Raw genomic sequence first — 15,713 nt, forward strand, 5'->3', positions numbered from 1 at the left:
CACAAATGTGGATTGTGCGCTCTTCCTTACCAGCTCGTGCTTCTTGCGGCTGGCCTCAGCCTCCTTCTTGGACAGCTCAGCCATCTCCTCTTTGATGTCCCTCATCTGTCTCTGCACACGTTTGTTCTGCTCCTTCTCCCTGTTCTCTCCATCCCCGCGGTGGTCTCTCTCCTCTGTCATCTTCTCCAGGTTCTCCTTAAGACGGCCTGTCAGGCTCTGGGGACGAGGAGATGGAACCGGGTCATAACTTTCTAGAACCTCATTGAACACACAGCTGAGACATCCAGCATAGGTGCCGGAGCAGATTTCACTTTGAAGTTTGTGGTTAATGTACTTGGAGAAGGGTCAAATTGAGGCCACTGATAATTTCAATTGAGCTCAGGTGTGCAGAAATCACAGCTGGCCAGAGAAAGATAGTATGGCTGTTGTAAAATGTATTTTCCCTCACAGCACTTGTTCAATGACCCAAATGTGGCCTCACAGCTTGCCCTCTACCTCCCACATACAAGCCCCTTTCGCTCTCACACAACTCTCCCTCCCTCCTTGTCCCACCACCTTACTACCTCGCTCCCTCCCTTTACCTTCTGCTCCCTCTCCCACCCTCCTTGTCCCACCACCTTGCTACCTCGCTCCCTTTCCCACTCTACCTCCCTCCTTGTCCCACCACCTTGCTACCTCGCTCCCTCCCTTTACCCTCTGCTCCCTCTCTCCTTGTCCCACCACCTTGCTACCTCGCTCCCTCTACCTCCCTCTCCCCTCGTCTCACCTCCAGGCGTTTGATCTGGGTCCTCTCGTACTCCAACTTGGTCTCCAGCTCGCGGATCTTGGCCTCCAGCCTGCTGACCAGAGACTTCTCCACCATGGACTGCTCCTGGAACTCCAGCTGGCTCTGCAGGGACTGCAACTGGAGGGGGCCACACACACACACACACACACACAGAGGGGTGCTATTGACACGGCACTGAACACATCCACTCTGCCCTACACAACCAGCCTCTCTCTTCTCTAATCAATACTAGGCCTCCATACTTTTACAACAGATGCTTGATTATTGCACAAATAAGAACATTTCACCTCTTACCTTCAACTGCATTGTGAATATCACCCCCCCCCCCAGCTGAATTTTTGGGAAACTAGCCAGCATTATTGTTGCCTTTTATGCTAGGCATATCTAATGTTAATAGCCAATAAGCCAAGGATAACATAACCCCAGTAGCCTGTAATGGCCAGAAAGAGAGGTGGAGAACCAGGCCTGAATAATGATCACAGATCCCACCACGGGGGGGAAGAAGATCAATGCTTTGTAAACTTGTTCCCTCTTAAGACGAGATACACTAAATAAAAGTATCTCCTCTCCTTTAGTGTATCCAAAATGTACCACGGCTACTAATGAGCTTTGCATCTGATAGTAGGATTTGGAGCTGGCCTTTCATGTGATTAAAGAACACAATGTTCCTATCATAGTGGATCTGTTAATCACTACAGGGCTACAGGATTTAGATGGCTATCTATTGCAGCCTTTGGTGGCAGCTCTTAAAACCCCCTTACAGCCAGCAGTATTAGCTGGAAGATCAATAACTAAGCACACAGACAGAGCTCTGAGCCTCTCCAGGTAAAGGTCAGGGTAATAGTGTAGGTGTAGGACATCATGTATGACTGTGCCGAGGGCATGTTGTCTTCTGAGCGGCTGATGTATGTGCAGGACTCCAGTCACCCGAGCCACAGTCTGTAGACCCTGTTAACATCTGGCAAATGGTATCGGCACATCGGGTCTCGGACCAACAGGCTCCAAGACAGCTGCTACCACCAGGCCATTAGACTGGTGAACAGCTAACCCTAGCTGTCTACCTGCACATTAGAGACTATTTGCATTGACTAGCCACACATCAAAACCTTACACACACACACACACACACACGTCAACACTGCTGTTCCATTTATATACTAGCAAATTCATTCCACTGCTGACCAAGACATTCAGTTTATTTGCAAATACAGTCATTATCGACATCACACATTGATAATTTATACTGAATATCCTATTGTGTACCTATAACGTTTATTATTTATCTTACCTTCTCCTACTTATTTGAGAGTTTGATTATTGACATACTTCTGCACGGTTGAGGGAGCCTGAAAGTAAGCATTTCTATGCACTGTTTATACCTGCTGTGAATTGCATACGTGACAAACAATATTTGATTTGTGACAGGGATGGGTGGAGGGGGATAGGTGGGGGACTTTCAGTGGGATCGGGGTTCCCCTGGCGTGCAGCCATGGAAGTTTGTGTTGTAATGTGTACCTTGTCCTGGATCTCCTGCTTCTCCTTCATGGCTTCCTCTAGCTGGACCTGGATGTCACTGATCTGGGCCAGGTCTCTGGCAGACTGACACATCACAAAACACACAAGAGACAGTTACAGTAGTTTATGTGGAATGGTAACATTGAACGTAGGTATTTCTTCTTAGGTGGGTTAATAACCAATAGTAAAGTATTCAAAATAATATATATTGTAACAATCTTATTCTAATTAATATAATCTTCTGTGGAACAGATTGAATCTCTCAATGCTATTTAGTGGCATTTATCCCTAACGTCTCAAAACAGTTCCGCCTACACAGGAAAATACATTAGCAGCTTTTTAAAGTGCACAGATCCTGACACCCACGCCGTGTCACACTAAAGGCATAGAGAGAAAGTAAATGATTATTATAAACTCCTGCTGAATATGGAGGTATTGACACATCAGCTGTCGCTTGTGAGTCCTATGAGACGTGACTCATGGCCCACTCATAAAAGTAGGTCGGTGGCTTAGTCATCCTGTGCAGTGTTCATGAGAGAGATGTGAGAGGGATGTACAGTACATTCGGAAAGTATTCAGACCCCTTGACTTTGTCCACATTTTGTTGCGCTACAGCCTTATTCTAAAATGTACTAAATAGTTGTCCCCCTCCTTTACACACAACACACCATAATGACAAAGCAAAAACAGCTATTCGATCGGGTTCACGTTTGGGCTTTGGCTGGGCCACTCAAGGACATTCATAGACTTGTCCCGAATCCACTCCTGCATTGTCTTGGCTGTGTGCTTAGGGTTGTTGTCCTGTTGGAAGGTGAACCGTTGCCCCAGTCTGAGGTCCTGACAACTCTGGAGCATCAATGATCGCTCTGTATTTAACTCCATTCATCTTTCCCTCGATCCTGACTACTCTCCCAGTCCCAGAAAAACATCCCAACAGCATGATGCTGCCGCCACCATGCTTCACCGTAGGGATGGTGCCATGTTTCCACCAGACATGACGCTTTGCATTCAGGCCAAAGTGTATAATATTGTTTTCATCAGACCAGAGAATCCATTAGGTGCCTTCTGGCAAGCTCCAAGCGGGCTGTCATGTGCCTTTTACTGAGGAGTGGCTTCTGTCTGGCCACTCTGCCATAAAGTCCTGATTGGTGGAGGGCTGCAGAGACAGTTGTCCTTCTGCAAGGTTCTCCCATCTGCCATGCACTGTGTCATGACTCTCCTGGTCGAGGATCCAAGGCCTCAGATCTGCGTGGCAAATGGCTGACAGCCAACCTTTTCGTTTGTGACTCACACCAACCGCTGGTGGAGGGGTCCCGAGACAAAGGGGCGAATACTAGCCCAGACCCATGAACCCGCACCGCTTCTTGACACAATGCCCATTTAACCCGGAAGCCAGCCGCACCAATGTGTCAGAGGAAACGCCGTACACCTGGCGACCGTGTCAGCGTGCACTGCACCCGGCCCGCCACAGGTGTCGCTAGTGCGCGACGGGACAAGGACATCCCTGCTGGCCAAACCCCCTAACCCAGACGATGCTGGGCCAAATTGTGCGCCGCCCCATGGGTCTCCCAATCGCGGCCGGCTGCGGCAGAGCCTGGAATCGAATCCAGAATCTCTAGTGGCACAGCTAGCACTGCGATGCAGTGCCTTAGGTCACTGCGCCACTCGGGAGGCCCTTGGAACAATATTTCTACAATAGGAATGGTCAGTGGGGACCTAAAGAATAATCATGTCATATTGTTTATTTTGTGATTTTATTAAACTGTATGAACCAAATTAGGAAGGAAACACATTCTACAGTAGCTTTCAAGTTTCCATCAAATATGATGTTATAACAATATGAAGAACGATTAACCTATTTTTGTTAAGATAGGAATGTGATTTAGGTTTTCTAATGAGATAATGTGCAATGGACATGAAAAATCATTAACTAAGACACGCCCCTAATGAGGTCAGAAAAGCGTGTCAGTGTGATGAACTTCCCTTCCTACTAGAGTGCTTAAAAGGACTCGCTAAGGATGAACATACTCAGACCAGCAGACGGACAGCGTCAGCTGAACGTTACGAATGGTTGAAACTACCAAATCAATACATTGCCTGATTGCTACTGGCATGTAAAGTGATCGGGAGCTGAACCCTGAATAATAAACCAAAGACTAGACCAGCAGACGTGAAGCCGTGGCTACACGTTGAAATGGTTGGAAACTCAAAACGAGGTGAAGAAGATAAAGACTAGGCCAGAACATTTGACAGTCTGCAGCTGTGCATGTTATTTTTATATATTTTTATTTAACTAGAAAAGGCAGTTAAGAACAAAGTCTTATTTACAATGATGGCCTACACTGGCCAAACTTGGACAACGATGAGCCAATTGTGTGACGCCCTATGGGACTCCCAATCACGGCCGGTTGTGATACAGACAGAATTCGAACCAGGGTGTCTGTAGTGACACCTCTAGCACTGAGATGCAGTGCCTTAAACCGTTGTTCTCCTTCAGGACCCCTAGATGTAAAGGGATTTAGAACTTGACTATCTGCCCGAGAAAGGAAGGAGAAGATCCCATCTCAGATAATCATTGGTGAATCTGAAGAAACATCCACGTCAAGCCAGAACTACTAAGGACATTGTGACCTCTGGTGGACAACCAGAGCCTTACACCCATCAAGACAATTCCCAAAGAAGGATCGATTGGTTTCAGAGAGACGACAAAGACATCTACACGTAAATACATTACATTCCTTAACCAAACGGGCGGTAGTTTGTGTGCAAGGTATATGGATACTGTGAGCGTAGTCCCCAAATGTATGATAAATGTCCCCTTATATCGCTCTTTATCTACCCCTCCCTCTGTGTAACAAGCAGTCTTGTCAGTCCACTAGGGACCTTTGTCTCATGTAAGTGTGCATGTGTATTCTGTGTTATTATTTACTTAGTAAATAAATAATTATATCAATTTGTGTAGAACTGAATAATCAGAAAAGGCTGGGGTTCTTGCGGAGTCAAGAAGTCTGCGACGTTCAGAATGATACTGATATGAGGTAATGATTAATAAGTGACTGTTATCGATAACATTTATATATCTTTAGAGTTTAATTCGGGAGATGGTAACTTGTTAAACAACTTCTTCCGTGGTGCACAATATTCCTAGTGAGTTAATTGTTACATGATTAATTTAATCGAGTAACAATTAAACAGTTAGTTGATAAGATAAATAACCGTTAACACATTAATGAAAGTCACGTCACGACAACTGTCAACTGTGGGACCTTATATAGACAGATGTGTGCCTTTCCAAATCATATCCAATCAATTGAATTTCCACAGCTGGACTCCAATCAAGTTGTAGAAACATCTCAAGTATGACCAATGGAAACAGGAAGCACCTGAGCTCATTTGAGTCGCATAGCAAAGGGTCTCAACACTGATGTAAATAAGATATGTTTTTTATTTTTAATACATTTTAGAATAAGGCTGTAACGTTAAAAAAAAAATGTAGAAAAAGGGAAGGGGTCTGAATACTTTCCGAATGCACTGTATGTACCATAGTTAGAGGACAGGTCTATAGAACTGAGGAAGTGTAGCTGAGAGGGATGTATGTACCATAGTTAGAGGACAGGTCTATAGAACTGAGGCTGTGTAGCTGAGAGGGATGTATATACCATAGTTAGAGGACAGGTCTATAGAACTGAGGCTGTGTAGCTGAGAGGGATGTATATACCATAGTTACAGGGCAGGTCTATAAAACCGAGGAAGTGTAGCTGAGAGGGATGTATGTACCATAGTTAGAGGACAGGTCTATAGAACTGAGGCTGTGTAGCTGAGAGGGATGTATATACCATAGTTAGAGGACAGGTCTATAGAACTGAGGCTGTGTAGCTGAGAGGGATGTATATACCATAGTTAGAGGACAGGTCTATAGAACTGAGGCTGTGTAGCTGAGAGGGATGTATATACCATAGTTACAGGGCAGGTCTATAGAACTGAGGCTGTGTAGCTGAGGGATGTATGTACCATAGTTAGAGGACAGGTCTATAGAACTGAGGCTGTGTAGCTGAGAGGGATGTATATACCATAGTTAGAGGACAGGTCTATAGAACTGAGGCTGTGTAGCTGAGAGGGATGTATATACCATAGTTAGAGGACAGGTCTATAGAACTGAGGCTGTGTAGCTGAGAGGGATGTATATACCATAGTTACAGGGCAGGTCTATAGAACTGAGGCTGTGTAGCTGAGAGGGATGTATATACCATAGTTACAGGGCAGGTCTATAGAACTGAGGCTGTGTAGCTGAGAGGGATGTATATACCATAGTTACAGGGCAGGTCTATAAAACCGAGGAAGTGTAGCTGAGAGGGATGTATGTACCACTGAGGACACGTCTATAGAACTGAGGCTGTGTAGCTGAGAGGGATGTATATACCATAGTTACAGGGCAGGTCTATAGAACCGAGGAAGTGTAGCTGAGAGGGATGTATATACCATAGTTACAGGGCAGGTCTATAGAACCGAGGAAGTGTAGCTGAGAGGGATGTATATACCATAGTTAGAGGACAGGTCTATAGAACTGAGGAAGTGTAGCTGAGAGGGATGTAATATACCATAGTTAGAGGACAGGTCTATAGAACTGAGGAAGTGTAGCTGAGAGGGATGTATATACCATAGTTACAGGGCAGGTCTATAGAACTGAGGCTGTGTAGCTGAGAGGGATGTATGTACCATAGTTAGAGGACAGGTCTATAGAACTGAGGAAGTGTAGCTGAGAGGGATGTATATACCATAGTTACAGGGCAGGTCTATAGAACTGAGGCTGTGTAGCTGAGAGGGATGTATATACCATAGTTACAGGGCAGGTCTATAAAACCGAGGAAGTGTAGCTGAGAGGGATGTATATACCATAGTTACAGGGCAGGTCTATAAAACCGAGGAAGTGTAGCTGAGAGGGATGTATGTACCATCGTTAGAGGACACGTCTATAGAACTGAGGCTGTGTAGCTGAGAGGGATGTATATACCATAGTTACAGGGCAGGTCTATAGAACCGAGGAGGTGTAGCTGAGAGGGATGTATATACCATAGTTACAGGGCAGGTCTATAGAACCGAGGAGGTGTAGCTGAGAGGGATGTATATACCATAGTTAGAGGACAGGTCTATAGAACTGAGGAAGTGTAGCTGAGAGGGATGTATATACCATAGTTAGAGGGCAGGTCTATAGAACCGAGGAAGTGTAGCTGAGAGGGATGTATATACCATAGTTAGAGGACAGGTCTATAGAACTGAGGAAGTGTAGCTGAGAGGGATGTATGTACCATAGTTAGAGGGCAGGTCTATAAAACCGAGGAAGTGTAGCTGAGAGGGATGTATATACCATAGTTACAGGGCAGGTCTATAAAACCGAGGAAGTGTAGCTGAGAGGGATGTATGTACCATAGTTACATGGCAGGTCTATAGAAAATAGGCTGTGTAGCTGAGAGGGATGTATATACCATAGTTAGAGGACAGGTCTATAGAACTGAGGAAGTGTAGCTGAGAGGGATGTATATACCATAGTTACAGGGCAGGTCTATAGAACTGAGGCTGTGTAGCTGAGAGGGATGTATATACCATAGTTACAGGGCAGGTCTATAGAACTGAGGCTGTGTAGCTGAGAGGGATGTATGTACCATAGTTAGAGGACAGGTCTATAGAACTGAGGAAGTGTAGCTGAGAGGGATGTATATACCATAGTTACAGGGCAGGTCTATAGACCTGAGGCTGTGTAGCTGAGAGGGATGTATATACCATAGTTACAGGGCAGGTCTATAGACCTGAGGCTGTGTAGCTGAGAGGGATGTATGTACCATAGTTAGAGGACAGGTCTATAGAACTGAGGAAGTGTAGCTGAGAGGGATGTATGTACCATAGTTAGAGGACAGGTCTATAGAACTGAGGAAGTGTAGCTGAGAGGGATGTATGTACCATAGTTAGAGGGCAGGTCTATAAAACCGAGGAAGTGTAGCTGAGAGGGATGTATATACCATAGTTAGAGGACAGGTCTATAGAACTGAGGAAGTGTAGCTGAGAGGGATGTATATACCATAGTTACAGGGCAGGTCTATAAAACCGAGGAAGTGTAGCTGAGAGGGATGTATGTACCATAGTTACATGGCAGGTCTATAGAAAATAGGCTGTGTAGCTGAGAGGGATGTATATACCATAGTTAAGAGGACAGGTCTATAGAACCGAGGAAGTGTAGCTGAGAGGGATGTTTGTACCATAGTTACATGGCAGGTCTATAGAACCGAGGAAGTGTAGCTGAGAGGGATGTTTGTACCATAGTTACATGGCAGGTCTATAGAAAATAGGCTGTGTGGGTGTTGGGAGCAGGGTTACCTGGGAGACGGAAGCCTTGTGTTTCTTCATCAGCTCATTCATGTCCTCCTGGTCCTCCTCCATACGAGACTGCAGGTCATTCTTCTCCCTCTGCAGACGTGACACCTGCTCCTCAAGCTGAGTGAGAGAGACAGGCAAAATTTACCACCTAATCGCAAGCTGTTTTTCAACCAGAGCCAGTGACAGTAATCAATGACCATCAGCTGGTCAGCCCTAGACCCAAGCAGTGTGGAATGGCCATCTAATGGATATCAACCTGTATGATCTTTGTATCTGTACAGGGTGAACTCTGAATTACTCCATTATGCAAATCATTTGTATCGTCTTCTCAGGAATTCTGTCTTATTTACACTGGTCTCATCCCTCACACAAGTCTTTAAATGCTGTGACACCCTGTGGAGATCAGGTCTGCGAGTGTTTAGGATACTGTAAACTTGGTATCGTTTGATTGGTCAATGGTGGTTGATTTTGGGTTGAAAGGTTACACCTTCAGATGTTATAAAATGGAATTAAATGCCTTTGTTCTCTCTCTTATCCTGTATCCAGTCCATGGAGGAAGGTTGTATGATCAATTGTCATTTCTTAGGCTTCTAGGCCTCTGGTCTAGTAGGCGTCTCTTTGTTCATATTTTGTCTTCTAAGTTAACCTCAGGATCTATATGCCTAAAAGTATAGTTTGTAGTGCTTGTTAATGCTTTGTAACTGTATGCCTCGTATGTGACTCCATTCACTGTACAATGCTAATTAAATATCTGTCTTTGATAGACAATTCTTAGACCAATTCTTGCTAGTCAACCTCAACTCATTGCCTAAACCTTGCTTGTATATTTTAAATGATCTTTATGGCATCAGATAAAAATTTGAATAGGCTAATTACAAGTCACATGTGATGTGTGTATATATATATATATATATATATATAAATAATATACTGTATATCATACACATGATAAATATTACTGCCTACTACACACCCAGCCTCTCTGTATGCCTTCCCAAACTAGACACATTTAGAAGACCTCTCATCGCCATAAACACACCAATCAGCAGCTCAGACTACACAGCAGTCATGACTCTCTGCCCTCCCCAGAGGACCGTAATTTCCTCTAAATCACAGAGAGCACTCTCCTGGGGAGACGATTATGGAACGCATTAAAGACTAAAAAATATAAACAAAGTTAATTCATTCATTAGCACATAACCGAGAAATGCAACATTTCCAGAAAAAAAGACTTAGCATTTCAATGTTCCATGATGGCGGGGAGATGTGAACATATTCACGGCAGTGTTTTTACACAATATTAAAATAGTCTGCAGTGTGTAAAAGAGGGAGTAAAAAAATGCAACAGGTTCTCCTGCTGTTTCTAACAACACTGTGGTTTGGTTTTGTTGGGTCGTCAAAAACGTGGGAAAATGCTGTAATTACACATGGTAATTTGGTATTGTAGTGTTGCAGAGATTACATATTTGAACCTCCACTCTGTCTCTACACAATAAATACTTGGCTGAGACACAGACAAATAGATTGAGGCGTATTTTCCTTTAAAATGAAATGGAAATAGAGCACACTGATGTGGTCTTACTCCATACCCTGTGTGCAGTTCACAGTAGGCAGCTATAATGGTTGGGAGTCCTCTCAAAGAGAGCGTGGCAATGGAAGGATCTCTCACTCACCGACATCTTGACTTTGACCACTTCCTCCATCTGGATGTGCAGGTCCTCGATCTCCATCTCCATGCCCTTGCGAGACTTCACCGCCACCGCACACATGAACTCTGACTCCTCCAGCTGTGAAGGGAGATATAGCAGGAGGAGGAAGAGGGGATTACAAGGTCAAGGTGAAAAGCTAAATCAAGATCTTCAGAAATCGGAAAACGCAACACCGTGTCCTTGATCAGGAGAGCAAGCGCAATACATTTTGACAGGATTATTTGTAGTAGTAAAGCTGTCAGAATGTCACTAAAGTACGGCATTGACATGATGATAATAAGATGGGCCATGTAGTGTAATGTAGGGTGGTGTACCTGGTTTTTGAGCTGGGCGGTCTCTCTCTTACTGAGGGCGTTGTTCTTCAGGTGGTCCAGCATGATCTGGGCGTCAACCAGCAGCACCTTGGTGCGTTTCAGGTCCTTCCTCAGCCTCTTCTCGGTCTCCAAGTCCCTGCAGCCCACCTAGAGTAGAACACCTAAACAGTAACTACTGTGCAGCTCACAGTGTCCACCATGAGCTCCCACCTCACAGCAAACTATCAGAGCCCAATACAAGATCCAGAGGTAGCTCTTGTTGTGTTGAACATAATAATCACTATTCCCAGACTACATCAAGATTAAAGTGGAGGGCACACATATTCACACACGCTAAAAAACGCACTGCACACGCACACCAGACCTGGGTTCAAATAATGATAAATATATTTTTTTAAATAGACAACTGTATTTTCAAATACAAATATTTTAATATTCCCATGCATTTGAACCCAGGTCTCTTTGGTATTTTAAATCATCTTTTATAGGAAATTAGTTGAAAATACTTTCAATAGAAGTAGCTGATTCAGGCCACATTATTTGAAAACTCAAATACACAGAAATATTTAAATAAATAATCTAATTGAAATGCATTTCAAATAAAATGTTATTTGTCACATGCTTCGTAAACAACCGGTGTAGACTAACAGGTCCATTTCCAACAATGCAGAATTAAAGTTAAGATACAAATACATATAAATTGAAAGTGACAAAGAATTAATACACCCTATATACAGGGAGTACCAGTATCAGTATCGAGACGATGTCCAGGGGTACGAGGTAATTGAGATAGCTATGTACTGTACAAATAGGTAGGTGTGAAGTGACTAGGCAACAGGATAGAGACAGTAGCAACAGCATATGTGAAAGAGTGTGTGTGTGTGTGTGTGTGTGTGTGTGTGTGTGTGTGTGTGTGTGTGTACAGTCCAGTGTGTGTGCATAGAATCAGTACAAGAGAGTTAGTGCCACAAAGGGTCAACGCAGGTAGTCTGGGTAACCATTTGACTAGCTAAATAGCCATCTTGTTTAGAAGTCTTATGGCTTGGGGGTTGGTACCGTGCATTGGTACCGCTTGCCATGCAGTAGCAGAGAGCACAGTCTGGGCCTTCCTCTGACACCGCCTAGTATAGAGGTCCTGGATGGCAGGAAGCTTGGCCCTCTTCACGACTGTCGGTGTGTATTTGGACCATGATGGTTTGTTGGTGATGTGGACACCAAGCTTTCAACCTGCTCGACTACAGCCCCGTCGATGGGAATGGGGTGGGCACGGTCTGCCTTTTGTGGCAGGGTAGGCATTTTGTTGACCCTTGATGTTCAGTTGTAGAAGCAACATAACCCTTTAATTACTAGTAATACATTTCTTGTTTCAGAAAAACAAAACATGCTCATCTGTTTATTTTGTATGTTTTGGGTGTAATTATGGTGAAAAAATATTTTGGGTTGGTAAAACAAATTTTGGACCAAAAAGTTCAGTCGTCCGGAACAGCATCTCACATATAGTTCAGTGTTGCTTGTCTCGAAGCAAGCATAGAAGCCATTTAGCTCGTCTGGTAGACACGTGTCACTGGGCACTCATGGCTGGGTTTCCCTTTGTAATCCGTGATAGTTTGCAAGCCCTGTCACAAGCTACGAGCATCAGATCCCGTGTAGTAGGTTTTGATCTTAGTTCTGTATTGACACTTTGCTACGTCGGAGTACGTAGTGCGATTTCTTATAGGCATCCAGGTTAGTGTCCCGCTCCTTGAAAGCGACAGCTCTATCTTTTAGTTCAGTGCAGATGTTGCCTGTAATCGATGGCTCCTGGTTGGGATATGTACATACGGTCACTGTGGGGACGAAGTCGTCAACGCTCTTATTAATGAAGCCGGTGACTGATGTAGTAAACTCCTCAATGCTATCGGATGAATCCCGGAACATATTCCAGTCTGTGCTAGCAAAACAGTCTTGTAGCTTAGTATGCGCTTCATCGGATGACTTCCAAATTGAAAGCATCACTGGTACTTCCTGTTTAAGTTTTTGCTTGTAAGCAGGAATCATGAGGATAGAGTTATAGTCAGATTTGCCAAAAGGAGGGTGAGGGAGAGCTTGGTATGCATTTCTGTGTGTGGAGTAAAGGTGATCTAGAGTTTTTTTCCCCCTGTAGTTGCACAGGTGACAAGCTGGGAGAAATGAGGTAAAATGGATGTCAGTTTCCCTGCATTAAAGTCCCCAGCCACTATAAGCTGTATAGATGTCCTTACTGCAAGCATCTGTTTGTGGTGGTAAGTAGACAGCGAATAAAAATATAGATGAAAACTCTTGGTAAATAGTATGGTCTACAGCTTATCATGAATTATTCTCAGGCGAGCAGAACCTGGAGACTTCCTTAATATTAGAGATCAAATCAAATTTTATCAAAATGTATCAAATTTGATCGTGCACCAACTGTGGTTAACAAAGAGACACACCCCCCCCCCCAAAGTTTACAAGACTGCTGTTCTGTCCTGCCGATGCATAGAAAACTAGCTAGATTTATATTATCCATGTCCTTGTTCAGCCACGACTCTGTGAAGCATAGATATTACAGTTCTTCAGGTACCGTTGATAGGAAAGTCTGGAACGGATCTCGTCTAGTTTGTTTTCCAGTGATTGTACATTCACCAATAGAACAGAGAGTAGAGGCGGTTTATTTACTCGCCTCCGTAGTTTTGTCAGGTTGCCCCCAAGTCAGCCACTATATCACCGTATTTTCCATCTTCCGAGTATCGGGGATTAGGACCTGGTCCCAGTGAGCAGTATGTCCAGTGCGGCAAAGTCATTGAAATAAAATTCTTCATCCAAAATCGAGGTTAGGTGATTGCTGTTCTGATGTCCAGAAGCTCTTTTCGGTCATAGGAAACGATGGGGGGAAACATTATATCCATCCCATGTGACAACATTTGAACCCATGTGTGACGCGCACACACACACACAGGTAAGTGACAGTGTACCTGATCCTGGGCAGACAGCAGCTTGGCCTCCAGCTCTCTCCTCTCACGCAGGACTTTCTGCTTGTCATCATACTCCTCCTCCAGCTGGACCTCCATCTGCTTCAGCTGTAGGATGGACAGACCGACAAGAAAACAGGAGGAAGGTCAGTAGACTCCAGACAGGAACTCCACATTCATTGGGACAGGCTGACAGATGGCCATCACTGCAGTGTCACCCACCAACATCTACCACACCACATGTTTTCCTCATAGGTCTAAAGTCAGAGGGCCAGATCATCAATGTCATGCTACATGTGGCACTATATGTTGGACTGTCAATGTGAAATGACTGTGTAGAAGAAGTTCCCTGCAAATGTGTCATTATAGACGTTGTTTGGAACATTTTGACTACATACATGTCAAGTAGACAGCCATTACCAGATCTGGTTGTCATGCCATGACTGAATTCAGTGTAGCGCAATTTGACACATGAATGCCTACACATTTAATGTGTGTTTGTTGAAGTGCCGGTCAGAGCTATTTACTGTATACGTGACATGGGTTGGCATGTTGTTACTCTAAAGTTGGGAATTTATGGATAGGTGATAAAATCACAAATAAGCCTGATGTGGAAAATACCTCAGTCATATGTACATCCCTCTTACCTTCTTACTGCAGGACTGCCTGATCTCCTCCACCTCCTCATCCTTGCCATCGATGTCTTTAGAGTGGGTCTGCCGCAGACTCACCATCCCCATCTCCAGACGTAGCTTGGCCTGACACACACACACAAATAGACAGTTCTAGACTGGCAACTCGTATATAGGCTCTGTATTCTTCCCCTCTTCACCTCCTTCACCTGCTCCAGCATCTGGATGGTCCCAGCCTGCTCATCCAGCTCCTCCTCCTGGTCTTTGACCTTGGCTTCCAGGTCGCGGAAAGTCTTCTTGGTCTTGGATAGCGACGACTCATCCTTGGACTCCTGGGACGACAGGTCCTTTAGCTCTGCCTCCAGATGCTCCACCTTCAGCTGGATGGTACACAGCTCCATGTCCTTGTCCTGCAGGCAGGGGGCAGCACAGAGACATGTGCACTCAGAGGACTCTTGGACTAGGCCAGACATTCAGAGGACATGGACTCCCTAGGGGGAACAATTACATTATGATCTGTCATCTGTGTCCAGGTTGTACTGTACCTGCAGCTGCTGGCACAGACTGAACAGCTCCCCTGTCATCATGTCTCTCTCCCGGCCCAGCTTCTCTCTCTGTGTCCTCTCTCTCAGCACTTCGTCCTGGGCCTGGCTCTGTTCAAAGTCAAACCTGCAACACACACGTTACACTACTGACAGGCCTTCATACAGACCTCTCCTTCACTCTCCACTGAGTTTGGAGAGTATTACAGATCATTTTCATCCAATAGATTGTTGGATGCTCTGAATGAAGTAGAAGATTTGATGACGCAAGCAACAACACTTTCAGTCTAAGTTAAAATATTTAAGCAGGCCCTTTTGTTGAGTTACATCATTTAGAACTCAATGCACTGCAATAAGAGGAAGCATTTCACCTCCTCTCATCCCACTGAGGACTATTACTAACAGTACAGCCTCCATTCTAGACTCATAAGCACTCAGCTTTAAAATGTTAACAGTTAGCTGTTAATTTACAAAAGCATTCTAATCATGACCATAATGTTCTATTCAAATGTCTGCGGCAGCCACACTTAGGAGTGTTCAACTGCATTGTGAAGTGTTCTGAACTGTCAGGTCCCTTAATTCTCTCTTTTCTTCTAAGAGAAGCGCTCCTCAGATTTGCACAGCTGAAAATGATTACTCCCACAGAGCATCTTCAATTAGCCCCAAGGGAGAGATCACATTCTGCCACAGCACAAACCTCTCAAGTGCTAAAAGTCTGACTCACTTTCTCAGCTAATGTAATTACACAGATTACAGCCTGTCTCTATTCTCTTTTCAAATGAAAAAATATTTCAGGAGACAAAAGCAGGTTCCTCACTTTTCACTAAAAACATTTCTATAGTCATTATTCTAAAACCAGTGCTGTTGAATGACGGCTTT

At 44.4% G+C, this 15,713-nt stretch overlaps 1 protein-coding gene across 2 annotated transcripts in view; it reads right to left on the reverse strand.

The window, feature by feature from the left end:
• The window catches only part of LOC112257626 (unconventional myosin-XVIIIa), a 102,908-nt gene that overhangs the window by 16,811 nt on the left and 70,384 nt on the right, over positions 1 to 15,713 (reverse strand). For both annotated transcript variants that reach the window (XM_024431341.2, XM_024431340.2), the window contains 10 exons: positions 14,838 to 14,961; positions 14,502 to 14,702; positions 14,308 to 14,418; positions 13,664 to 13,768; positions 10,695 to 10,841; positions 10,345 to 10,458; positions 8,672 to 8,788; positions 2,303 to 2,386; positions 767 to 904; positions 31 to 216 (listed from right to left, as the gene is read on the reverse strand). In XM_024431341.2, the coding sequence (XP_024287109.1) occupies positions 31 to 216; positions 767 to 904; positions 2,303 to 2,386; positions 8,672 to 8,788; positions 10,345 to 10,458; positions 10,695 to 10,841; positions 13,664 to 13,768; positions 14,308 to 14,418; positions 14,502 to 14,702; positions 14,838 to 14,961 (1,327 nt within the window). The remainder of the gene's footprint in view (positions 1 to 30; positions 217 to 766; positions 905 to 2,302; positions 2,387 to 8,671; positions 8,789 to 10,344; positions 10,459 to 10,694; positions 10,842 to 13,663; positions 13,769 to 14,307; positions 14,419 to 14,501; positions 14,703 to 14,837; positions 14,962 to 15,713) is intronic.

Source organism: Oncorhynchus tshawytscha, linkage group LG09 (genome assembly GCF_018296145.1).
Source record: "Oncorhynchus tshawytscha isolate Ot180627B linkage group LG09, Otsh_v2.0, whole genome shotgun sequence".
Lineage (NCBI taxonomy): Eukaryota > Metazoa > Chordata > Actinopteri > Salmoniformes > Salmonidae > Oncorhynchus > Oncorhynchus tshawytscha.